The sequence below is a fragment of the Xylocopa sonorina genome, chromosome 5, assembly GCF_050948175.1.
Source record: "Xylocopa sonorina isolate GNS202 chromosome 5, iyXylSono1_principal, whole genome shotgun sequence".
Lineage (NCBI taxonomy): Eukaryota > Metazoa > Arthropoda > Insecta > Hymenoptera > Apidae > Xylocopa > Xylocopa sonorina.
This window is the reverse complement of record NC_135197.1, coordinates 10,966,271-10,990,459: the sequence shown is the minus strand read 5'-3', so window position 1 is coordinate 10,990,459 and position 24,189 is coordinate 10,966,271. Positions and strand designations below refer to the sequence as shown.

The 24,189-nt window shown below is 48.3% G+C and overlaps 2 protein-coding genes across 3 annotated transcripts in view; both read right to left on the bottom strand.

The window, feature by feature from the left end:
• Positions 1–24,189, bottom strand: part of LOC143424053 (uncharacterized) — a 204,206-nt gene that overhangs the window by 34,458 nt on the left and 145,559 nt on the right. The window lies entirely within an intron of this gene.
• LOC143424026 (muscle-specific protein 300 kDa-like) overlaps positions 138–24,189 on the bottom strand; it is a 51,044-nt gene continuing 26,992 nt past the window's right edge. Inside the window, exons 18-37 of one of the 2 annotated variants that reach the window (XM_076895828.1) lie at positions 23,948–24,022; positions 23,088–23,240; positions 20,743–22,990; positions 19,349–20,660; positions 18,917–19,280; positions 18,226–18,834; positions 17,360–18,145; positions 16,126–17,286; positions 14,569–15,348; positions 13,825–14,475; positions 13,137–13,738; positions 12,408–13,050; positions 11,994–12,332; positions 11,596–11,901; positions 11,333–11,484; positions 4,339–5,149; positions 3,936–4,094; positions 3,444–3,806; positions 2,970–3,080; positions 138–764 (exon numbers count right to left, since the gene is read on the bottom strand). In XM_076895828.1, the coding sequence (XP_076751943.1) occupies positions 654–764; positions 2,970–3,080; positions 3,444–3,806; positions 3,936–4,094; positions 4,339–5,149; positions 11,333–11,484; positions 11,596–11,901; positions 11,994–12,332; positions 12,408–13,050; positions 13,137–13,738; positions 13,825–14,475; positions 14,569–15,348; positions 16,126–17,286; positions 17,360–18,145; positions 18,226–18,834; positions 18,917–19,280; positions 19,349–20,660; positions 20,743–22,990; positions 23,088–23,240; positions 23,948–24,022 (11,736 nt within the window). In that variant the 3' untranslated portion in view covers positions 138–653. The remainder of the gene's footprint in view (positions 765–2,969; positions 3,081–3,443; positions 3,807–3,935; positions 4,095–4,338; positions 5,150–11,332; positions 11,485–11,595; positions 11,902–11,993; positions 12,333–12,407; positions 13,051–13,136; positions 13,739–13,824; positions 14,476–14,568; positions 15,349–16,125; positions 17,287–17,359; positions 18,146–18,225; positions 18,835–18,916; positions 19,281–19,348; positions 20,661–20,742; positions 22,991–23,087; positions 23,241–23,947; positions 24,023–24,189) is intronic. The other variant, XM_076895829.1, reaches the window with a different exon arrangement.

The window sequence follows — 24,189 nt, the reverse complement described above, 5'->3', positions numbered from 1 at the left end:
GGGTACTGAGAATTCTTAGCTCTATTCCCGTTTCATTTTTCACTGAGGGTTTTTTTTTTTTTAGTATATGCGTGTATGCTAGATTAACGTTATGATCAGCGATGGTGTGTGGTTTAGCGAAGAAACACACGTCTGGCGTATTTTATATTTTTGCAACAAAGTGGGCTCTTTATTCTCTGGTTTTCAAAGACAGTATTACTGTTGGCCGTATACTTTTCGTGTTTTGTACGAACGCAAGTCTGCTCTCTATGCCTGAACGAACAACACGTTTTAGGAAAAGTTTGCTCGATATAATATATAAGACAGACGGTACACGTGTACATACATACATATATTGCGTGTAATATGTATATATAAAGTTCGCTAAAAAAGATCCTGAGGTATTAAAAATCGATCGTGTGCCATCCGCGAACGAGACCGGGAACGTCGTCGCTTTCGATGCCGCGGGAAATGATCCCTCAGCGAATCCTCGACGACTCCCAGCAGAATCGATCTCGACGTTCGGTTCGTCACGGATGGAACGCGCGGAACTGCACCGGGTGAGAAAATAAACGGACGCGAGGAACGACACTACAGCTGCCACGAGTGTGGCCCGTGCGAAAGCCGCGAGGTTCACGGACAATATCGATCCCGCCTGTAGTCGACTAGACCGGTCATGGATCCAACGGTTCCGGATCGGGCCTGCCACGTTGCACGAGGATCTTCGTTCTCTCGGTGCGCGCCTGAATTTTGCTCTGCAACACCTTGATCCTCTCACGATAGATCTAGTCGACGGAAACGATCGAAGGAACGAGAGAGAGAGAGAGAGAGCAACAACACGCCGAGCGATCGAGCGAGATGGAATCAAGATCGTGAACGAAATTTCGATCCAAGTTGGAGAGAGACAGAGATCCAAGAATACCAAAAAAAGAGCGTAACCAGGGATGAGAATTCACGGACGGAGATAATTAAACCAGGTGACAGGACGAGAAGACGACGATGGCGAAGCAGATACGATGATCGAAACGAAATAGGGGATGAACGTGGAAGGGTGAATACGGACGGGAGTGAAGTTCGTTCAAAAAGGAGTGGCGGGAAAGGGTGCAGCAAATAAAATTTCGTAAATCAAATAGCCAATGCGACGGATTAAAAACAATTCAAGAAAAAAAAAAAGAAAAACAAAATCGAACAAACACAGTATATGTAGTTAATTGAAGAGAAAGAATGAGAGAAAGATTGTTAAGATCGGAACTAGTCTTTCGGAGCGTTGACTTGTGCTCGCTGCGTTCTCACAAGTCTCGACGCGCGTCTTGGAGGTCACTTGATTTTCTTGCGTGTCTTCCGTTTCCGCGCTCGCTGTCGAACGCAGTTCTTTCGTACGCGTTTTCGACAGAGCCGAACGAATGCTCTCGCGTTATGTACAGCACAGAATCAGCCGAGCTAAATCGTGACGACGGAAACTCGATCGAGAATAAAGCCTACGGTGATACAACGGTGTGTGAGACAGACTTCTGTGTGTGACGGACGAAACGTTGCAAGAGGAAATTGCTCGTTTCGTTCCCTCTTTTCTATTTTCGTTTACGTACGAGTATGTATTGCTCTGTGCGGCTACAATAAAATTTTCAACAATCCTCGTTTACTCTATGACGCAAAGTATAATACAATATAGAGTGCGGTACAATCCCAAGCCACGGGATTCGTGTTCCTTCGTAACACGCAATGGATACACAGTATATAGACAAGTGAGAAACGGCGAGAAATGTAAAAAGAAAGTAAAGAAAGAGTAAGAAACACGTGACTTACACAAAGAAAAGTAAAAGAAAAAATAAAACAAGCAAAATCAAGTAATCCCCATCACGGAGCAACATATATGGGTGTGTTCGTTAAAAGTTGGTGATGTATGCACGGACACGAGAGAAGAAGAGAGGCTAAACTAGAGAAACAGACGAGTAAACGCAGAGACGTGCGTGAACTGTGACGTATGACCGATTGATCTCTTGTTAGAAGAGAACAGGTGAGACAAAACCTTAGTCAAGAGCATGATACCAACCAATACCGCGTAGCAGATGTACCACCACGATGAGTTAGCATGCTTTTTGCGCGACCCCGACCGCGATCGTTCGATCGTTCTGCTAACCGAAGAACGATCGACTCTCGTGTTAAATTTACAACGTGCGGAAAATTCGTGATTTTGAATTTTAGCGAAGCATTTTTTTAGAAAGAGACGTAGACAGGAAGAAGAAAGAAGAAGTAGAAGAAGAAGAGAAGATGAGAGAGAGAGAGAGAGAGACAGAGTTAGAGAAAGTGAGTAAGCGAAGAAATAGGGATGTTTAGTGATTGTTATATTGGTCCCAATATTATTCGTATGAGATCATTAGGAGTAAGAAATAATTAGAACAATGCTCATGTATAAAATGAAAGTTAAACGAGGAACGGGTTAGATGGAACTGGTTGACAATTTCAACGGAAACACCTTGATACGAACGACAGTAAAATCATTCCATCGACCTCTGTCTCCCAATAAAAACCATCCCCAAAACGGATGATCAAAATGTTTCCAGTTCCGATTGATGCGTTAGAAATTTTCATTGGCCATCCCGTCGATCTTCTCTCGTCTCGTTACGAGGCGAGCGAGTGAAACGAGAGTGGGCAATGAAAATGTTGGTTGATCCTGGCACAGTTAAGGATTAGTGCGGCTCGATCGACGGTTAATTGTTAGTCACTTGAGCAGTTACGGGAGAAACAGGGCACGGTGTCCCGAGGGCAGGCAGCGGAGGAGATACTCGCGGTTCATCCACGGGAAATAACCCCCGACCACGAACGTAAACGATCCCGAAGAGCAACGGCCGGACTTTTAGGGTAAGAATCGAGATTATCGCGATGTATCCTGGTGGTGGTCTTCAGTTGGTATCGAGCAAATGCAAATAATCAACTTGCTGCTTTAGCGCACTTGTGCAGGTGGTAAGAAGGTGGGATCAAGGCAAACCTACCTGTTGCTCCTGCAACGCCTTCTCCTTGTCGGTGGACAGGTATGTCGGGCTGAGCACTGTCCTCAGTTGCTGCTCCACCTGCATAATCTGTTGCCTCAACTGTTGTATCTCCTAGAACGACAAACAGACGTCAGCCGTATCCTTTTCGAAACCTCTGAAACGATTGCTGATCCCTTTTTGATTTTAACCAAAACAGCTGATAGATTCTATATCGTTGCGTATAGGGTAATTTGTGCAATAAGGGTAGTTTGTCGCTATCACTGTTCAAGACTTCCATTTCTACTGTATGCCCATAATATCTGTATATTCTATCAATATTTCACGATCTACCTCAATTGCGTGACTCGTCCCATAGACAACGGTCGAACCTGTTACACGATACACGGATCAGCAATCATGTTCCAAAAGAATACAGCTTAGAGTCGAGGGCGAAATAGGCAGTCCTCTAAACGGGGGCTGTTACAGTCCTCTAACCTGTTGATATTGATCAATCTGAGCTAAACAGGCCTCTAACGACGTGGTCTGTTCCTTGACGTTGCTATTAAGGGTGTCTAACTCGGCCAACAGCTCGTCGACCGTTTCGCCTATTCGACTATCGCCACCGATCCCGGACCGGAAGTGAACCTGAAGCTTCTCCATCGACATACTGATTTTCGTTTTCTGTATCGCGATATCGCTCAGCATTTTCTCGCGTATGCTGTGCTGATCCCGTAACGGTTTCTTTTTGTTCTGCGGCGACTCGAGGCTCTGTTTCGCTTTCTCGATCCACGTTTTCACCTCCTTCATCTTTCGCTCGCACTGCTCCCATTCTTCGCTGGTCTCTTGCAGCAGCGCGTTCTGAAACGAATAGTTCGTACGGTGTTCATCTTACGCACGCCTGTGTATCTCTACCTAACGTCTTATTTTTCTCGCACGCGAGAGAGAGAGAGAGAGAGAGAGAGAGAGAGAGAGAGATAAGAAACCAACCCTTTCTAACAGTTGACCCTCGACCTGAACCTTAGCTTCCTCCGCTTCGAGTAGCTTCTCGGGCAAGTCGCCCACGCTGCACACCTGACCGATACTCTCGAGCTCTTTACCCATGTCGCTTAGATTCTTGTTGATCTGTTTGCAGCTCTTTACGGCTGTCTGTAACGCGACGCGAATTAAATTCAAGGATTAATAAAACTGGACGATGCGTCGAGAAGAGAAGTACTGGGGTAGTAACCGACGATCCGTTTCTTCTCCTTCCTCTAACAAGAGGAATACGAAGGAACGTGTGCTTTGGAAATTATTCTAGATGACAATCGAAGAAATCGAAATCCACGTTCTTCCGACATCCCCAGAGAGAGTCCAGAGAATCCACGATCGAACGGATTCGTCTCCCACGTACCGAATACTCGTGCAGCCTTTGCCTAGCTTGCACAAGGGTACTAAGCTTCAACGGCTCGACCAGGAACTGTTTCTTCTCCTCGGTCCATGCCTTGACCGCCTCGTACAACGTCAAGAATCTCTGCCAAGCGTCGATAGTATCGGCTACCACTTGCTTCCTCTCGTCTAGCCAATTTCTGACTTGGTTCAACTGTTCGGTTACATTGTGGACGGTGCTGTCGATCAACTGCTTCTCCGCATCGTCCCTCGTGTTCTCCGCAATGGTACGGCCGTTTCTCGTTAGTCGTTCGAGCTTGTCGGTGATCGTGCCCAGCTCGTCTTGCACCAGCTTCAACTGCTCCTTCAGAGGGTGTGCTTCGATGGATCTGTCCTGCACTTTAAGCTCGGCTTGTCTGATCCAGGCTTGAACCTCGTCCAGGTCGGTTAGGTAGTCCGACCTGACGGTTCGCGCCCGTTTCTGTTCCCTCTGTTTCTCCTCCATCACCTGGGCTGTCGCCTCGGCGCAGAGTTCGAGCGCAGTCAAGTGTTGGGCAAGATCGCTTGGGACCAGCTGCTGGCTAGCTTGGTACCGCGCCTTAGTGCTTCCTGAGAACTTTTTCGCCTTGTCGAGGAGCCGCTCGACGTCCGTTACCAGCTCGTCAAGCTCCTCCTCGGTCGCGTCCTGATCCGGACCAAACACGTAGAGGTTCGAGGCGCGGTCGCGCGCCTCGTTCAAACGCTTCCTCAGCTGCTCGATCTCACGCTCGGTGCCCTCGAACGCCTCCAAGTCCTCGTCCGCCTTCTGGGATTTCTTCTGCAGGGAGTCGATGAGCCTGCAACGAGCACCGATTTTCTCTCATACCCGCGGATAGAACGCGCCGAAGTCTACGAGAACGATATTCCTGCACGTGTTTTCTTTGGCGTTCCTTCGTGCTCGCGAACGCGAGAACCTTCGCGTTCCATCGCAGCGGCGCAACCTTTAACCGGTGAAAGACGATACCGACGAGCACGCGACGGAACTTGCTAGCCGAAAATGGAAATTTCGCAATAGGCTGGCGCCAAACGGAGCCACGGACAGCAACTTAACGCGTCGTTTCTGAACGGCTACCAACTAGCGCGCTACCGTTTACGATCCTACCACCGGATGCCAACGTGATCGTCCGCGAATCTGCGGCTGCTACCTTACTGACGGAAAAACGATTTGCCCCTTAGCGGCGTGCTCGTTCACGGAGGCCAACGCGTAAAAATAGATTTCAGCATATTTGCCGTGGCAACGTGGTCCCCGATAAATGCGTGCCAACCCGCGATCTCGTCGCGGTCAGGACGCGTCGCGGCTATAGGGCAGAGGTTGACACGAACCAGCACCCGACAGGAAAAGAAAAGACGGCGGATACCCTCGGATCGATCAGCCGCGAGCCGTCGAATTGTCCGAGGCGGAGGCGCGACCAAATTAGAATCGGAAATGCGTGTCGCTTGTTCGACGGTAGCTGGCTTCACTCCAGCCAGAGCGGAGGACGCTTTGGCTAAAAGTAGACGAACGGTCCGCGTGTGATTGTGTTGGGAGTCGGCTGGTTACTCGTTCGAATCGGAATTATTCTTTTGTCGGTGGCCAATTTGAATTTCGCTGTCACTCGCTCGGACGACGATACGCTTTACGCGAGAGGAGAGGTAATACGCGGCGAATCGACGACGATGGTTGACTACGAATCTCCTCGTTTGGGTCCCATCTCGAGGAATTCGCGGGACCAGAGTAAATTCATAGAAACAATCGCGCGAATTCGCTTGATTGTGGTCGGGGGATCGAAGAATTTTTCAACCGCTCGCGGTGCCAAGTGTTTTCGTAAAGATGACAACATCGCTATAGGTATATCGAACCACGAGGAATGTCGCAATCAGTCATCGTTCCGTTTGGATTCGCCTTTCGTTCGAGTACACGCCGGTGCAACGTGTTTTCGTGGTGTTTCACGTTAGGCAACAATGACGTCAGCGTTAATCTCACGATTCTGATTACTCATTCGATCAAATACATTGTGACTGCCTGTCGAGACGTGATAAATAACGAGGAGACTAAAAAATCAATAATGGAAACCGAAATGATTCCGTTTCTATTCAATTATCTTAATTGAAACGCTCGTTTGTGAAACTTTGCACCTCTAACAATTGCAAATTGTATTATTACCATTTTACGGTAACCGCGTCGAACTATGTTATATTTTGAACGTTGGAATGCAAGCGGACGGTAGAATTCGTTCTCGAAGGAAGCCTTAACAGGTGTCGATTTAAATCTGAAAGCGGAATTTCCGAATGCAAAGTGGAACCAGCGCTGATGTCAATGTCAAGTGTCGTTCACGCCGAGCGTTTCTTTTCGCGCGATGACATCACCGTAGCTAATAATGGTACCGCGTTGAACACGAGGTGCAATCACCAGCCGGCGGTATTTTCGAGACGACTTAGAAATTTATGATACACGTTCCGCTCTGAATCGTAGCTGACTAACGCGTTATTAAATAAGAAAAGATCGCGTGATTAGTCACGATTATGAAACGTGGCGAACGTTCGGCGATGTTCTATGCAAGCTGATACTCGCGAGACGTGGAACACGTTTCTAAACACCGTATAGATTAGCATACAATAACCAGCATCTGAACTGGTATCGACGATCGTACGAATTACGAATCTGCTTTTGATTTGTTTCATTCTCGAAGTTCGCAACGAGTCGTATAGAAAGCGGAGCCGCGAACGATTCTTATTTCCCGCGGGACACCGTGGTCGGCAACGACTTCCGGAAGCGGTCCATCCACGTGATGCAATCCTTATGCGGGCATGTGACTCGACCCAATGTGCTACGGCAACATCACCGCGGTAGCATAGTTCGTCGAGATATTTTCGTAACACCAACCAACGAGCCACTTTTTCGAGGTCTTGTCCACCGAAGAGCACTGAACGTAGAACGCGTCCTACCGCTACTCGCGGTTGCAATATTTTACTATCGATCGACACTTCCGAGGATCGAACGGAAAAACTTTCCAATTTCTCGAAAAAGAAATTAAAAAAAAAAACAAAAATATTTTAGAATGTATTCTGTCATTTTCTTGACCTACGAAGAAATGGTTCAGAGGGAATCTCCGAACGATAGGATCCGATAGCAGTAAGATCGTACCAATTGGAGCAAAGTCCTCGATCACCTGAACCCTCGACAAATCTTCTAATCTCCTCTATCCCTGACCGAGTCGACGATGCGTGCGATCGTTTCTCTTATCTGTGTAAAACGTTCGATCGGGTCGCGTGCGATGTGCGTGTAATTCGTGGATTCACCGTGAAAATATCGGACAACAGTATGGCGCGGCACGATCAAGCTAAACAGCAGCGTTCACGGTTCGAAACGTTATTAGAAGGGTGTAATAGCGTTAGCTTTGAATTTTCGTCTTGGCGAGGCGCCGCGACGCATGCGGCTTAGGCTCGAGCACGCTCGCCAAGCCGGCCAGGAACGAAAATCGACGACAGTCGAAAAGCGGCGCACGCCGCTCCTAAGAATAATATAGCCTCTCTCTGCTCCTTGTTCGCCCTCGTCCACGTCTTCGAGAGATGCGGACGAGCCCCGACGCGGACGCGAGTTCATTGGCTCGAAGATCTTTGCCATCGCGATTTTTCATTACTCTCTTGGCACGCTTGCTCCGACGGTACGATGTTACAATGCGGATTGGAAAGGTTGCGTTTCATGTTGCAACATTGTGCGATACAGCTTTCGATTCCGTTTCGCGGATTCCGGGCCCGAGTTTTTTTTTTCGCCTTCTTTTTTCTCCCTCGTCCAAGGTCGACCGAGCGAGCTCGAAGGGTGGTTGTTAATTGCCGCTGTAATTAGGACGTCGTTGCGTGTTCTACAGCCTGGAATTTCATCCGGAGCCGTGTTAGTTGCTGTCTTTGGCTTCATTTGGGTCAGAGAGCCGTTTCGTATTTTCCGGTATACGCGGTTGAATAACGCGCGATGCTTCGAAGGGTGGATTATGTTATACGTTGTGTCAGTGCTATAGGTAGCTTGTCGAAATTTAGTACAACGTGATACGCGGCTTTTTTCTGGCACAATTTCACTAACAGGATCGTGTAACAAGCAAGCGAGTAAAGCCAGCGACTAACCGCGACGCATAATTTCAACCCCTATTTCAAGGTTCCAACGAAATTCTACGGAAATAAATTTCAATTCTAGCAATGGAAAATGAATGTAAAATAATTCGAATCACCGTGTGAATCACTGTCCTGCAACGGTTTGCTGGCAACAAAAATTTCAATAAACAGCAATCAATATAACCAAACTGTGTATCTTCCACCCCCGCGTCATGCGCCACGATAGCGTTCATACTCGCAGCACGAGAGAAACGTTCTCGTCTTGAAATGTGACATCACGCTCGATAAAGGAATTGAAACGATCACTACCGCACAGTATTCGCCCGCACGAGAACACTCGATGCGAAGAGGACGTCCCTTTCTCGTCACATTTCACCGAGGGCAACGCCGGCAGTCACGTGCTGCACCGAAACACGTTTCGTCGTTCCGCCTCGGTATCGATTGATGATAGAGAGGCCAGAAGACACTACGGTCATAATATTTAAGCCAATAACCGCGTACAATCCCGCTAACCCAATAAAGCCTGGAAGCGGCCGTGAAAATTTCATTGCTACTACGTACTGTCAATCGACATGCCGTGACTCGTTGACAATCAACCGCCTAGCCGCGTCCACGCACTATCCGGCCTGCCTCTTTCTTACTCTTGCACAACTTTACAGCACTGTTTGTTGGACGACTTTACACCTCGATCCACTGATTAACAACTATCCGCCGACAAGATCGAACGAGAGAAAGGGGGAACGGTTCACAGGGTGCACCGCGAGTGTTTTCACCTTCGCGAGATCACTAAAGTACCGATTATCGAAATCGAGTCGCGAACGATTTAACGCGATTGTAACGCGAGTTAATCTATACGTAACATCAACGTTAGCTTCGTCCACTGGAATGTCCGTTATCGGGCGCAGAAAGTTGCACGGTCGCGTCGCGTCAGCCGGAAATCGCTATCTTCTTCACCTCGACCGCACTCGCGGCGGAAGTTCCGTCTGTATCGCGCGAACGACTTGGTCTAACGCGACGGCGGCGATTGTTTAATAAGAGGCTACGTCGAAAGGACACGCGTATCAGCGTGTTCGCTGTCATACTTTATTTCCAGCGCGCGGCGCCGCGTACGAACGGTGACTGGCGTGCAGAAATCGCGCGCCGCGCGGATATTACGCCATTGAGATTCAGAAGCGGGCCAAACGTGACACGGGCCGACCGCCTCGGTTTTCCTCGGCGAAAGTCTATATTTAGTGGGAATTCGATCGGGGAACCAGCCCCTTCGGTTCGTTGCGACGGTGCACCCGCTCGCGACGCGGGGGTTGCCGAATGCGCTAACCCTTTTACTCGCTACGGGTATTCCGCGGTGGCGTGCGACCCGTCCACCGTCACGTGCGATCGCCGAATCGATGGGAATGCGGCGAGCCACGGATTACCTAATGTCGCTCGATTAATGACCCGGCGTTGGCGGCGCGAATTATCCGAGCGACGCGTTGTGCAATCCATTGAAACGTGTTTACAAACAGTATCGCTGGAAATAGATTCTGTGGGTGTGATTGACGAGCAGGTAGCGCACTTCTCGAACGACGTTCCTCCCGTTTTTCCCTTCGCTCTACCTGCTTTCCCTTCGTCGCGAGCAACTTTTCTCGTACGAACTGGGATACAAGTTTTCGCGAGTCCTCCGCGAAGTCTAATGCAAACGCGATAAGATTTCGAAGGTCTGGTGAACTTTGACAGCGATGCGAGGGTCGGTTACGAATTTGACGTCATTTTCTGGTCGAGGTGCGAGGTTCGTATGGGATTTATAGACTCGTTAAAAGGTTCACCGGATAGAAGCGACAAGTCCGTGTAGTCGGATCGTTTTAATTCATTGCTGAATATTAATTCTCGCGATGTTGCGAATATCACGGCTGTACAACTATTTACAAGGCCTAATTACGTCATAGGACTAATTTGGGTATGACGGAGCGCAATGGGACACGTAATGCATGCTAAATCGATATATGTCGTAACCCATAAGGAATCCACTCCTGTCGCGAAACCCCCCCATCCGCCTTCTTCTTTTTTTTTACCTCTTCCTCTTTTTGCGACAAATTGTCAGCGCGAACGTCTGACATTTGCATCGACGTGTTTCGAACGAGATATTTCGACGGCCACTCCGCAGTTTCGAGGAAAGAGTACAGCGTGCGTAAGATGAACGAATCATCGACGAGTAGAAAATGCTATCGGTACGAAAATAATAATAAATGCACTGGTAATGACTGGTGTCTGTGAATAAGTTTGCCCTGAAAATAATACCGTGTCAAGAAAAGAATCGAGATAAAACGTACATGATTAAATAAAATTAACGATATTCGATGCGAAGATAGCCTGAAACAAAAGATATGAGAGGGTGGGGAAAGCGGACATTACCTCCCTTCGCGAAGGGGATGGTAATATGCGTAAGCAGACACATATACATGCACATGCGTCGAAATCGCACACAAGCGCTCCGCATGATTTCTTCGTCGATAATCCCGTCGTGTGACGAAAACGGTGGCCGATCGTTTCTCTTTTGAGAGTGAAAAGTACGAATCGTTAATGTAACTACAAAAGTAAAAAAATGCAAATGAAAAGAAACAAGAAGATGGTAAATCTAAATCTGGAATGGAAGAATTGTAAATTAAGTTTATTTCGGTGGAAATTGTGCCTTTGCATAAAACGATCTTTTAAAAACGCTGAAAAGGTCATCCGAAAAGTCACGAATGCATAATGTGATAACGTGAATCAGTAATAAATGCGCATAAATATTAATTAAACGCGAAGTCTTCTCGGTTGCGAAAGAAACGCGTTCTCGTACACATGGCGACACCCATCGGGTGTCTTGAGCGGCGCTTTTGTAACACCACACGAAAAAACAATGCATTTTGACTCACGATTCGACGGAATTCTGCAACTTGTTCAGCTTCTCCTCGAGTGCGTGCGCTGGAGCCTCTGTGAAGGCTGCCAGATAAGCTAGAACGGGTCCGGAGAGGGCTTGCACCTCGTCCGCCATCGGTTTCAACTTCTCTGCATCCGCTACCAGCTCCTGTATACACAGTAAACAGGAAAAAAATTAACAAACTGCACAATTATCTAATATTAAAAGTGTTTCAAGTATCCAGGCAATGACAAACTGCACGTTTTACATGACACTTACGTGTAAAGTCTTGATGGTGTCCTGTACGTGCTGCTTGGAACGAACCACCGTATCCAAAAGTTTACTCTTCTCTTCAGTGGTGTTCACGCGAGTTTCAATCATGGACCACTGCGACTCCAGACCCTCCCAGTGTTTCGAGAGCGCCTCGAGGGCACCCCTGCGACCTTCCAAACCGGATACCAGTTCCTTCCAGTCCGTGCTGATTTCAGAGACTTGAGTTTCGATCGTCTTCTTATTGTCAGCGTCTGCCAGTCGCAATACTTCGCGACTACGTTCGATCAGCAAGTCCAATTCGAATTGTTGGTTCTGAAACAAAAAAAAAATAGTACTCGCTTGTTAGCAGAGAACGTAGAGCCACGAAGATTCGTTGAAATCGTAAATTACTGTTCTACAATCACCTGTATGTCGTTTAACGCGTGCGTGATCTTCTGGATGTTAAACTGCAATCCAGCCAGAGTGGTAACAGGCTCGTCGGTGAATCTGGTTCTCGCGATGACAGCACGAACTCGTTCCAACGTTTGCGTGTAGTCCCTCCAGGTCTCAGCGCCTTGTTCCAATCTGGCGCGATGGGACTTGGCGGTGTTCAAAGTATTCTTCAGTAACTGAGTATGCTGTTGCTGTTCAGCACTCAGTTCCTCTTGCTCAGACGTGGTCAACGATGGCCAGATCTTGTCCGCCGCTTGCTGAATCTGTTGGGACACCAACTCTCGGATCGATGGCTCGCTGCTGAAGTAAATCTGTAAGGAGAATTCATCCACGTATTTAGTAAAGAAAATTTCGTTGATCATTTTCCATTAAAATGGTGTACAAACCTTGTGCTCCTCGAGATCGCTGAGAATATTCTCAAAATCGAGTCCATCCTTGTCGCTCTCCAATCGAATCTCCGCTTCGCAGACCCAGCTTCGAAGTTTCTCGGTAAGAGCGGCGTACTCTTGTCTCAGTTTCATGTTGCTCTCCAGATAGTTGCCACGTTCCTCCATTTCCCTTGGCAGGGACGTCAGCAGCGACACCGCTTCGCTGAGCATCTCCTTCAACGAGCCAGGCATACCTTCCTCGTGGGGCACGGAGTTCTTCAGGTTTCTGATTCTGTCGAGGTGCTCGTTGACAGCCTCGCAGAGCTCGTTGTGCTTCTTCAGTTCAGCTTCGACGCTGACTGGGTCTCTCTCTAGGAGGGGCCTGGATTTCACCTCCTTCTCTTTATCCTCTAACCAGTCGAGGATCTCAGCCAGTTCGTTGGCGAGTCTTTTGTGCTCCGCGGCTGCAAGCTCGTGTTGCTCCCTCTGGGTCTCCACTGCTCTTCTCAGGGCTTGCAGCTGTTGCTTCAGCGATTGCAGTTGCTCCGTTATGTTGTTTCTGTCTGCCGTCGAGCCTTCCGCTGCGATCTGCTGGCCCTTGTCCGTCGCGCTCGCCAGGGTTGCCTCGCATTCTTGAATCTTCAGGATCGCGTCGTCGTATCTGGATAAGAATCGAACAGAGAAATATTTACGGTGCAATTAAGGTCTAGTCGCTAATTGACGAGGGTTACACGCAAGTTTCCCTACCTTTTGATCTTTTCCTCCGTCGTCTGGCCAGAGGTCTCGATATCTCGAACGATCTCCGTGTACTTGGCGATGAACGTAAGGATCTCAGTGATCAGAGCGATAAATTGCTGTCGCAGTAGAAGTAGCTGGCGAAGTTTCGCAATTTGGGACTCTATGGCTTTTATGAGATCGTCCTGTTGAGTCAAAACGCCGTGAAGATCGCCCACGTTCACCGACTGCAGATCAGACAGCTTCGCCTTGTTCGCCTTCAGGTCGTTCAGGATCCTTTCATACGCGTCCAACATGGCCTCGACGTCCTCCACGCGGGAACCAATTGGTTTGTTCAATTCGTGGAGCTCCTTTTGGACGTCCGTCATATATTGAACAGCCTCAGCGACTCGTGCCAAAGACTCTTCAGCTTCTTCTATGCTCTTCTGAAGGGCCAGCGCTCTTTCGTTTATGATTCCAGCTACTCTTCCATGGGCTTCTTTCATGCTCTGCAGTTGCTCAGTTAACTCCATTTTGTCAGCGTCGCTCACAGTCGGAAGAATCGATTTTCCTTGCTGCAACAGTTTCTCGATATCGTCCGCGTATTCCTTTGCCTCTTTCTTCAGACGATCGTACTGGAAAAATACGTTGAAGTCGATGTTTAATTGGAGGATGAAGAAAATTGGAGAACGAAGGGAAAACAGAGGTTACTGTAATATACCTTGGCAAGTTGTTCTCGTAGAATATCGATACTGGAACTTCGTACATCCGAGGACGTGGCCACTTCAGCCTCGTTGATCCACCTTCGACACTTGTCCATTTCACTCTCGAACGCTTTTCGTCCCTGAAGAAGATCCGCCAGCGCCGCTTGTTTCTCCTGCGCCTCGCTCTTCAGCTCCTCGTAGTCATCGTTCAGCTCGTCCAAGATCTTCTTCAATCTGGCACGATCTTCCTCGCTGCACTCCTTCAGGAAGTTGTGCCCCTGCTTTAAAATGTCGTTCAAGTCCTTCTCACTAAACGAGTCGATGTCAGCTTCCAGTTCGCCGTGCTGCAGGATGTCCTGCTCGACTTTCGAGGCTTTCAAGGGTAGGTAGCCGCTCAGTTTCTTCAAGTTGTTGCTCTTCAACTTGATCCATGCTCGAGCCTTCTCCAGGTCGCCCTCGAATTTGCGTCGAGCATCAGCCGCGGCTGTAGCACTGGAGATTCCTTCGGTTAAGATCGTGCAAAGTTGAGCTTGTTCTGCGCGCAAGGCCTTCGTCTCGTTCTCCAGTTGCTGTTGCTCGTTGGTCTCCAGCTCGTTCTGCATGTTTCCAACCCGTTTCTCCAGCGTGTCGATTATCATCTGCTTGCCCTCCGCTTCCTTCAACATGGCCTGAAATTTCACAGAATCGTATGAATTATTAGATACTTGAACGCGTGGGATAAAATATAACAGCAGATAACAATTTTGTTCTCGTCGAAATACCTTCAATGCGAGAAGCTTTTCTTCAGCCTGTTTGGTATCGAATCCAACCGGATCGGTCATCTGAGCCTGCTCCTTCTTCTGCTGCATCCAGTCTCGATTCTCCTCGATCTCTTGCCTGGTCGCTTCGATACCCTGAGCCGTCATGTCCAACACTTGAGCCTTCCTCTGCAGCTTCTTCCCTATATCAGCGTACCGTCTTTCCACGGACTTAATTTGCTCCTCTATTTGTTGCGAGTCCAAATTGCTCACGGAGTCCATCACTTGGTCGCCCAGACTTTTCACCTCGCCCAATTTCGCAGGACCCTGGGACTCGAACTCGGTGGTAATTTCTTTCACGCTCGCTATCTTCTGTCCGATCGTTTGACCATTCCCTTTCTCGATAACGTCCACCTTTTTCGACAACGCGTCCAGCCAGGATTGGATACTCTGCACCTGCGTCCTGTACTTTTGGATCAGGTCCTGGGCAGCTTGTTTACCAGTGATCGCGTCGGTTAACTCTGCCTCCAGTTTGTTCAATCCCTCCTCGATGTCCTGGTCATCCTCGTGAAGGGACAGCTCGGTCAACGCGTGGGTTCGACGTTCTCCAACGTTTCCAAGCAGATCGTTCATCGCTTGCAACTCGGCGTGGGCTGCTTCGGACCTCAATTTAGCTGGTCGAGACTTCCATTCGGCGCACAGAGCTCGTTGCTGGTTTATCCAGCCACGAAGAGCGTTCTTCTGTCGAGTTTGTTCCTCCAGTTCGTTCAGTGCCTTGGTTACGTTCATCAAGTGTCCTTGTGCCTGTTTAAATATAAAAAATATAAGGGTTTTTATCTTTTCTCCTATTAAAATTGCAGAATACGTAGTATTTATTATTCATAAATACTATAAATATATAATGACATGCGGTAAATGGCATCACAGTGCTCTTACTGTGATAAAATTGTGTTGCCGGAATGTGTATATCAATAGTTGCACTCTAATTTATCTTATATTTCCCGCTTTAGAGGTAAGAGAGAGAAAGATATATAAAAAAGCTATAAGAAAGAGTGAGACAGATGTTACCTACCCTACTCTAGAACCCCTGGCGCCATCTCTGTGAAAAGTGCTCAAACTGGTCGCTCAGCATTATCGACAGCGAAGTGAACTACTGTGAAACTGGCGCCATCTTTTAGAGGAGCGCTGAAACTAGTCGGTAACTAGTTTCAGCACTTTTCACAGAGATGGCGCCACGGGTTCTAAAATAGTCGGTAATATCTGTCTTACTCTTGCTTATAGCTTTCTAATATACCTTTCTCTCTCTCTCTCTTACCTCTAAAGCGGAAAATATAAATTAAATTACAATAAAATTAGTGAAACATACATCCAGCTATCGAAATATACAAAATTCATGAATGAACTGTATTGGCAAGCAATATGGAACTGCACTGGAACAGCACCGCGTGCTGTTCTGGTGCATTTCAGTAATCCTGGTGATACCCCTGCGGTGTTACAGAACCTGAGGGTGTCACCGTGATACGCTAATGCTTTTTGAAGTGTTATATGATTTGGCATGTTGTTTAGCAATTAATACAGTACCTGATCGATCAGTTCCTCCAGTTTGTTCCTAACTTCCACCTCCCTCGCCGGGATCTGCACAGGCGGTGCATCCAGAGGACTTCCTGGTCTCGAGACGCAAGCCACCGCAGCTTCGCAAGCTTCCACGGCCAAAGCGAGCCTTGTCTTCTCACCTTGCAATTTATTATGCAGCGTGCGTGCATTCTCGAACCTCTGTTTAGCAGCATCGAGCGTATCCATCGGCGCTTCCATTTCCTGAGCTATCTCCGGCTCGTACGCGTCCAGATTCCTCATGATGCTCTCCAGAGTGTTCTCGTACTCCTGGAATTTCACCAACGACTCCGCCAGCCGTTTCTTGATCTGCAACGCGGTGTTCAATAAAGAATTGTAGCTCTCCTGCACGTTCTGCAGCTGCGTTTCGATGACGGTTTTAATTTCCGGATTCGCGGCCACGTAGCGGCTGATCTGTCCGTTTCCTTTCAGCTTCAGGTCGTCCAGCACGCTCGTGTAGTTCTCGATTTCTACGAGTAAACTCTCGTGCTGTTTAATCTGCGAGACCGTCTGCTCTTTGTTGGTGATGTACAGCGAATTGTGAGCCATCAATTGGAAGGAGATCTGCAACAGCCATTTCTCAGTCTCTTGCAGAGCCGCGTGGTAAGCATTGTACTCCTGCATCTCGTTCTCGACGAGCCTCTTCCGTTCGTCGACGTTCTCGCTCAGGTTCTGCCAGCGTTTCAGTAACTCCCTCGTTCGATCCAGAGGCGTGTTCTTCTTGGCCAACTTGGACAACTCGCTGGCCTCCTCCATCAAGTGGTCCAACTCTGTCTTCTTGCCACGCACTTCCTCTTGAATATGCTTGTAACGTTCCAGCATCGTCTTCATATCGCCAAATTCACCCTTCGTATCCGGTAGCTCGAGTATGCTTTTCTCTGTTTCCTCTATCCAACGCTTCAGCTTGCCATGAGCTTCTGCATGGTCGTCCCAGCGATTCAACAGAGACTTGAGCCGAGCTTGAACAGTATTCAGATCGATGCTCAGTTGCTCCCAGCTGGAGAGCAGCCCAGCCATGTCTGATCTTAGCTGCTCTTGCTGTTCTGGAACTGCGGTGTCTATGGCCTTCGTGAATGCGTTCTGCAGCGTCGAAAGTAGGTGCTGACCCTCTGTGATTCTCGTAGCGACGATCTGCGATAGAATAAAAAATAATTGACTCGAATTTCGAACATGTTCAGCGATATTTAAGGAAATGATAACTTACCTTGATGGTCTCCAGTTTATCCTTGGCCCATTCTGCGTCTCCAACGCCCATGCAGTCTTGAACTGAGCCTTGAGCGATACGCAACCAGTCCTCCATTTCCTTCCTCGCTTTCAAGAACTCTGTGTGATCGGACAAATTCTTCTCCACCTTCGATACCAAACCCTGCATATCTGTCAGTAACGATGTATAAGCTGATTGCAATTGCACGGTCTTGTCGCGAGCCCAACTGCAAGCGCTCATCTCCAATAAAGCTTCGCATTTGTCGTTCAGATCCTCGAGGACTGGCTTCTGTTGGACAGCCTCCTCGACGAGGCTCTTGCAGCGCACCAAATCCTCTGGTGTTTTGTTCTCCTTCGACTGCTCGTCGTTCACTTTCTTCTGGAAGTGGTCGATCCACCTCTTCATACTGTCCAGGGCAGCCGTGAATTGAGACCAGCTGGAAATGCAGTTGGACAAGGTCTTCTGGGAGTCGTGGCATTGGGCTTGCAACGATTTCCAGTTCGCTTGGAGCTGTTTCACGTCCTGCTTGATGGCCTCTTGGCCCTCTGGTCCCGTACACCTGATCACTCCGTCGCTCAGCTCGATCACCTTCGATATCAAGCTCTCTCCTTTTGGCAGCGAGGCGATGATTTGGTTCACCTTGTTCTCTCGCTCGATGATTCGTTCCTTCTCACCGTGGGTGTCGCAATTCTGTTGGAGCTCGAGCTTGGTATGGCGGACCCAATCAGCTGCTTCGTTGTGGGCCTGCTGGAACTTCTCGTGATCGTTCACCTGCTCCTCCAAATTCTGAAAATGTAAATAGCGCAAATTAGAGACGAACGATAGATTTAGAGGATCAAGTTAATTCTGATTCTCAAGATACGTACTCGAATCTTTTCAGCGATCAGTTTGGTCAATTCGTCGTACTTGGCGATGGTGGATTGGTAAGGACCAACGGGTATGCTAGAATCCTCAGCTAAACGAGCCTTCAATCGATCCACGGTTTCTCCATGACCCTGGATATCTCTCTGAACTGTCTTATATTTCTCGAGTATCGCGCGTTTCTCGCTGAGATCGTTCTTATACATTTCGCCTGGCTGGATCTTGCCTTCGATCTCCTCGATCCAGTCGGTGGTAAGTCGATGGATCTTATTCAATTCCTCCAGGGCGCTCGCTCTCGCGGAGAGCTTCTGTCTTATGTCCTCCACGTTGACCAACAGCTTCTCGAACTCTGTCTTCAGGTTCTCCGTGTCCTCCTGGATCTTCGCGGCGCCATTTTGTTCCGTGTTCATGATCACCTTCTCCTTTAACTCGAGGGCGTAGCGGAGTTTGTTCTGGCCTTGTTCAAGCGTCTGTCTGATGGCCTTGCAGGTGTGCAGCTTATTGTTCACCTCGGTCAGAGTGCTTGGAATTTCCTTGCACTCGCCTAACTTGTCGCGCGTCCTTTCGATCCAGTCTTGGCACTCTTGGTACAACGTGTTATGCTGTTGGTGTTCCTAGAAGAATGGAAAAAGCAACTCGTAACGCGACGCTGTACACAGTGGAATTTTTTACTATAAAATTGAAGAAATTTAATACCTGGTAATGCAGTTCCAAGCGTCTCATTATTTCCTTAGCCAAGGATAGAAGAGCGTTGTACTTGGTTGTCAATTGAGTAATGGCGTTCGAGATCCTGGTGTCCGCGCAGGTTTCCAGCAACATCTGAGCCTTCATGTTCAATCGATCGAGCTCCTTCTGCCAGTCGAACAACGTCTGCAAGTGGATCTGGAACTGTTCTAGGACGTTCTTTTTCTCTTCCAAGCTATCCTGAAGCTTGTTGAAGGACTGCACCAATTGTTCCGTCTGCGTGAGCCACTCGGTTGCCTCCGAGAATTGATCCTCGTACTCCGTCCATTTCACTATTCCTACCTCCAGCAAACTCTTCGTGTTATTCAAGGAGTCTCTGGAATAGACAAATTTCCATCGTTAACATTCCATAATAATTCACGATCATTGATAAGGAGTACTTACACATAGCTGTCGTATTCTTCCTGCAACAACGCCACTTCCTCCTCGATTATTTCCTTGTCCTCTTCATCCGCGATCTGGCATGCGGCGTTGCCCTGTTCCAAAGCGTGTTGCAGTTTCTTCTGACCCTCTGGCAGCTCACTTTGCAGCACCTTCAACTGAGTGATCTTGTTCGCCAGTGATTCCTTGTCTCCAGTAGGCTCTGAGCACTTGCCAAGCCTCTCCTTGGCGGCTCGTATCCACTGAATAAACTCGTTTCCACTGTCGATGAACGCCTGATGTTGCTCCACGGTCTCTTTCTGCTTCGCGTACAACTCCTGCGCCTGCTTGCTCAGCGTTTCGTACTTGATCGAGATTTCCGTGGCTGGTGTAGCCTGTCGCAGATCCTCAGCCTTCGTGGTAACAGACTGGATCATCGGTTCGAACGCTACTATATCCTGAACTATGCTGTTCGTCTGTCTAAGGTTCGCCTTTCGTTCTCCGATAGCCAAGGAACTAAGCCCAGCCAGGCCTTTTCTAGCCTTCGACACCTTCTGCTCGCAAACCTGTTGCAATTTCGCCTCTCTGTCGTTGATCCACTGTTGCAACTGCAGATACGACGAGCTATAATCCGCCCATTGGAGGAGACTCGTCTCCAGATGCACTTTGGTGGTCGAAATCTTCTTCACCAGCCTCTCCCAGTCGTTCTGGATCTCCTTCAGCTGGGCGTTGATCTCTTCCCTGCCGTCAGATCTTGTGTTCCTCATTACTTTCTCGCCACAGTTCACCGTCAGGTGAACCAGGTTTTGTCCCTCCTCCCGTTTCCTCAGCAACTCCTGAATATTGTCCAGTCTGTTCTGCAACTCCTCTCGACTGCTCGTCGATGCTGCTTCAGTACCTTTCCGGATAATTTGTTTCGCGTTCTCGATCCAAGCACGCGTCTTGGCCAAATTGGCCTCGTACTCCTTGTGCTGAGCCAGGTTAGTCTCGACCTTGTTCAAGACGTCCTTGGCGAGGTTCACTTGAACCTGGTAACGAGAGTTCAGATGACGCAGTTGGTTGTTTATGTAGGTGTCCAGGTGGGAAGAGAGGAGGCCAGACGCTGTCTTGTTGAATTTATCGATCTGCTCCTGGCCTTTCAGAAGGTTCTCCAGGATCTCCTTCACCTCTTGCACTTGTTTCTCCTTCTCAGCGACGTTTGGCAGCAGAGAATTCTTCTGCGCCTTTATGAGGATGTCGAACTGCTGCAACCAGTCGCTCAATCTTTCGTACTCGTCCTTGTAATCGCGCCATTGGCTCACTGTTTTCTCCAGCTGGTCTTTCTGCTGCTTAATCTCTGTATACGAAGAGAAGGAATTTTTCGATTGGGATGAAAATATTTGTGGAATCGAAAAATGTGGTAAAAAACGATTACTTACCTCTGAATAGCTCCTCGAAGCTTTCAGTCAAAGCTTTAACCTCATTCTTGATGATCTCTTGACCTTGTGGACTGGTGCTGGCGCAAGTAACTTTTCCAGTGTGCTGAAGATGTTCCACCAGTAGCTCCCCTTGAGCTTTCTTGTTCAACAAACTCTCCAAAGGAGCCACTGCGTTCTCGATCGCCAGTTTATCGCTTAACGGCCTCTGCTTCATCGATGGGATCTTCTCACGAGCTCTGCTCAGCCAGTTAATGATATCGTCGTGCGCCTCCTTGTACAATCTATGATCCTTGTACTGTTCCTCGCGTTCAGCCAACAACGACTTGATCCGCTCGAACAGCGTGTCGAACCTGTTCAAGATGCTCTGTGCCTGCGACGCAGCCAGACCTTGAGGCCCACTTGCGATCATCTCAGCGACTTTGATCTTCAGACTGTCGACTTCGATGTTCTCGCATCGAACTTTCTCTTCCAGAGCCTTGATACGCTCCAGCTGACATCTTTTCTCTGACATAGTGGTCTGGAACGGCTCGAATTCGTTCAAAGCCGTCTGCATATAGTCCACAGTCTTGTTCATCGACTGTATCTGTTCCAACAAACCAGCCCACTTGTTGATGGAATCGTCCAGATTGGTTTTGGTTTCCAACATCTTCGACGCCAACGCGCTCCACTGCTCCTGAAGCTTCCCAACAGCGTCGTTGATGGCCTTGTGTCCTGTGGGCGCCGTGTTCGCTAGCACAGCCTGAGCCAATTCCACGATTCCTTGAACCTTCGCGAAACCATCTTCCTTGTACAGCAGCAGATCCTGCACGATCTCCATTTTGTTCTCCAGGTCCTTCTGGGAGGACGCGCCAAGGTCTGAGCAGTACGCTAACTTCTTTCGAATGTCATCCAACCATCTGGTGCACTCAGCCACTTGATTGTCGAATTCCTGATGAGTGGTCACGTATTGGTGCCAACGACTATTCAGATCCTTCACTTTGTTCGATATCTGTTGGTACTTGATGCTCAGTTCCGACATGTGCGTGGTACGAGACGTGATGTTCTTGTGTAGCTGTTGAGCTTTTTCAGTAACCGCGTCTATTTCCAATTCCTTCGCTCGAACCTGTCCCTGAAGCGTTTTCAGAAGTTCCAGCTGGTCCTTCTTCTCCTGCAGGGTGGCCTTCAAGTCCACCGCGTGGAGTTTGGTGTCTGTCTCCCTCATCCAAGCCAGGCATCGTTCCTTCGATGTCTCGAACTCGTTCCACTGCTGCAGCTTGTTCTCCAGCGTCTCGATGGTGGACTTAACAGCTGTGACCAAGCTTTCCCATTCCTGCTGGGAGGAGTCGATCTGCGAACGGATGTTAACCTGACCCGACTCCAAGGTGCCTGGGATCACTTTCTCACCCAGCAGTCTTATTTGCTGAACTCTTGGCTTGTCCTCAGGTAGACTCTGTAGTAAATTCTTCAGGCGATCCAGATTGGTGTGAAGCGAGACTCTCTCGAGTTCCGTGTCGCCCCAAAGGATGACCGCGTTGTGCGTTGCGTCCAACCATTCGTGGGTGTCCAGGACTGCTTTACTGTACTGCTGATGGTCGCTGACGATGCCTTCGTACCTCTCGACGAACGCAGCCGCTCGTTTCAGCACTGTCGCGTGTCTGTCGTACAGTTTCTTCAAAGTCTGATGGACCTTGTCCGTGGAGTCTGGTAGGTTGTCAGCCTTGTCACGGAGATCGAGTAAATCCTGCTGATGTGATTGAATGTCGTGCAGGAACGAACGATAGATCTGCAACTGGGCCCGTTTCTCGTCCAACGTGGTCTTCAGTTCGATTTCCGGTTTCAGCTGGGCCTCGATGGTCTTCAGCCACTTCTCGAACGATTCGTTGGAGTCGTCGAAGCCGGACCATCGCGAGATCTTCGACTGTAGCTCTCGTTCCGTCGACGCGATGCTGTCGTACAACTCCTCGAAGGCTTGTTGGAGGTCCAGCAGTTGTTGGCGAACGATTTCTCTGCCTTCTGTGCCCGTGGTGGGGTACAAGCGTTCTCCAGCCTCGACTGTGTTGTTTATTAGTAGCGTGGCGGACGATTGACGAGCCAATAGATCCTTCAGAGTCGCCACGTTCGTTGTCAGCTCCTGACGAGTGCCACTGAGGTCCTCTTTGATGGACTGGTACGTGGTTCGCGCGTTTGCTAGCCACTCAGAGCATTGTTTGTAGCGCTCCAAGTAGGCTGCGTGGTCCGCCACTGCTTGTTCGCACTTTTTCACCAGTTCCTATAGGAAATTCAAAAGGCATTGTAATTTTAATTTGAAGGTAATCAAGATTAGTATGTAAAATTGAAATGAAAAGAAATTTTTTCTTCGTATTCACCTTCGCAGTCGCTTGAATGGACTGGAAACGAGACGTGATCTGCTGAACGCTGGCTGAAAATCTGGTCTCACCACTGATTTGCATCAACTCTGAGGACTCGTCGCTCATCTTGTCGAATTCTGCCTCGTTTTGACGCAGATTAACGATCAACATCTAGGGAACAGAACGTTTCATTAGTTTCTTAGGTGATTCGTTAGCTCGTTCAGGTTTTGCTCGCTCGTACGAAGCTAATCGAAACGTCGTACTGATTCGGTAGTTTTCTGTCCCTCTGAAAATACCTCGAATTAACGAAGTTCACATGTAGTACACGCATGTGTGTATGTATGTCTGTATTTCTGTATACGTGTGTACAGGTGGTTAATGCGAATACAATCAATTGATAGTCGTCGACTTTGTCGCGTGCCATGACAACGCGGTACGGGCTTGGATACACGACTCTTCGATCAAGCGTGCTCGAAACAACACGTCCGCATGCATCGAAGTTAAAAACGAGGTAAACAGCTATGCAAAATCTGTGTGTGTGTTAAAATATTGGTAAAAAAAAGAAGAGGAAATGTAAGTATGGCAGTGTGAAGGTGTAAGTGTACAGCGTGTCCCATAGATATATGAAACTTACCAGTGATCTTATGAGATTATTTTCGATATATACTTTCGATTTGAGTCACACTGAGTCGTTGGAAAAAAAAAGAGAAAAAGAAAGGAAATAAGAAGAGAGGAAAAGAAGAAAAAGAGAAACGAGTAGAGCATAGAGAGAAAGATGAGAGAAATAGAAGAAATAGAAGAGAAGGGTAACGAGAGATCAATTTACAAAAAGCGTTCACAATCCTGATCGAATAAATTTTTCTCGATGTTTCTCTTACTTGGTCCAGGTGGTCCCCGAGTGCCACCAGTTCCGTCACTTCCGTGTCCCACGATAAGGCGGTTTTTTGTAGTGCCTAAGAAAGTTTGCCAAAATACAATCCCTGAACTCGTACACGACTTCATCTCTCTCGTATCTTTTCCTCTTCTTGATTAAAAAAAAAAAGATAACGCGTCGCGTCGCGCGAAGCGTATCGTTCGTACATTTCGAAATGAATTTTTCGAAAAAATAGAGGAACTTAAA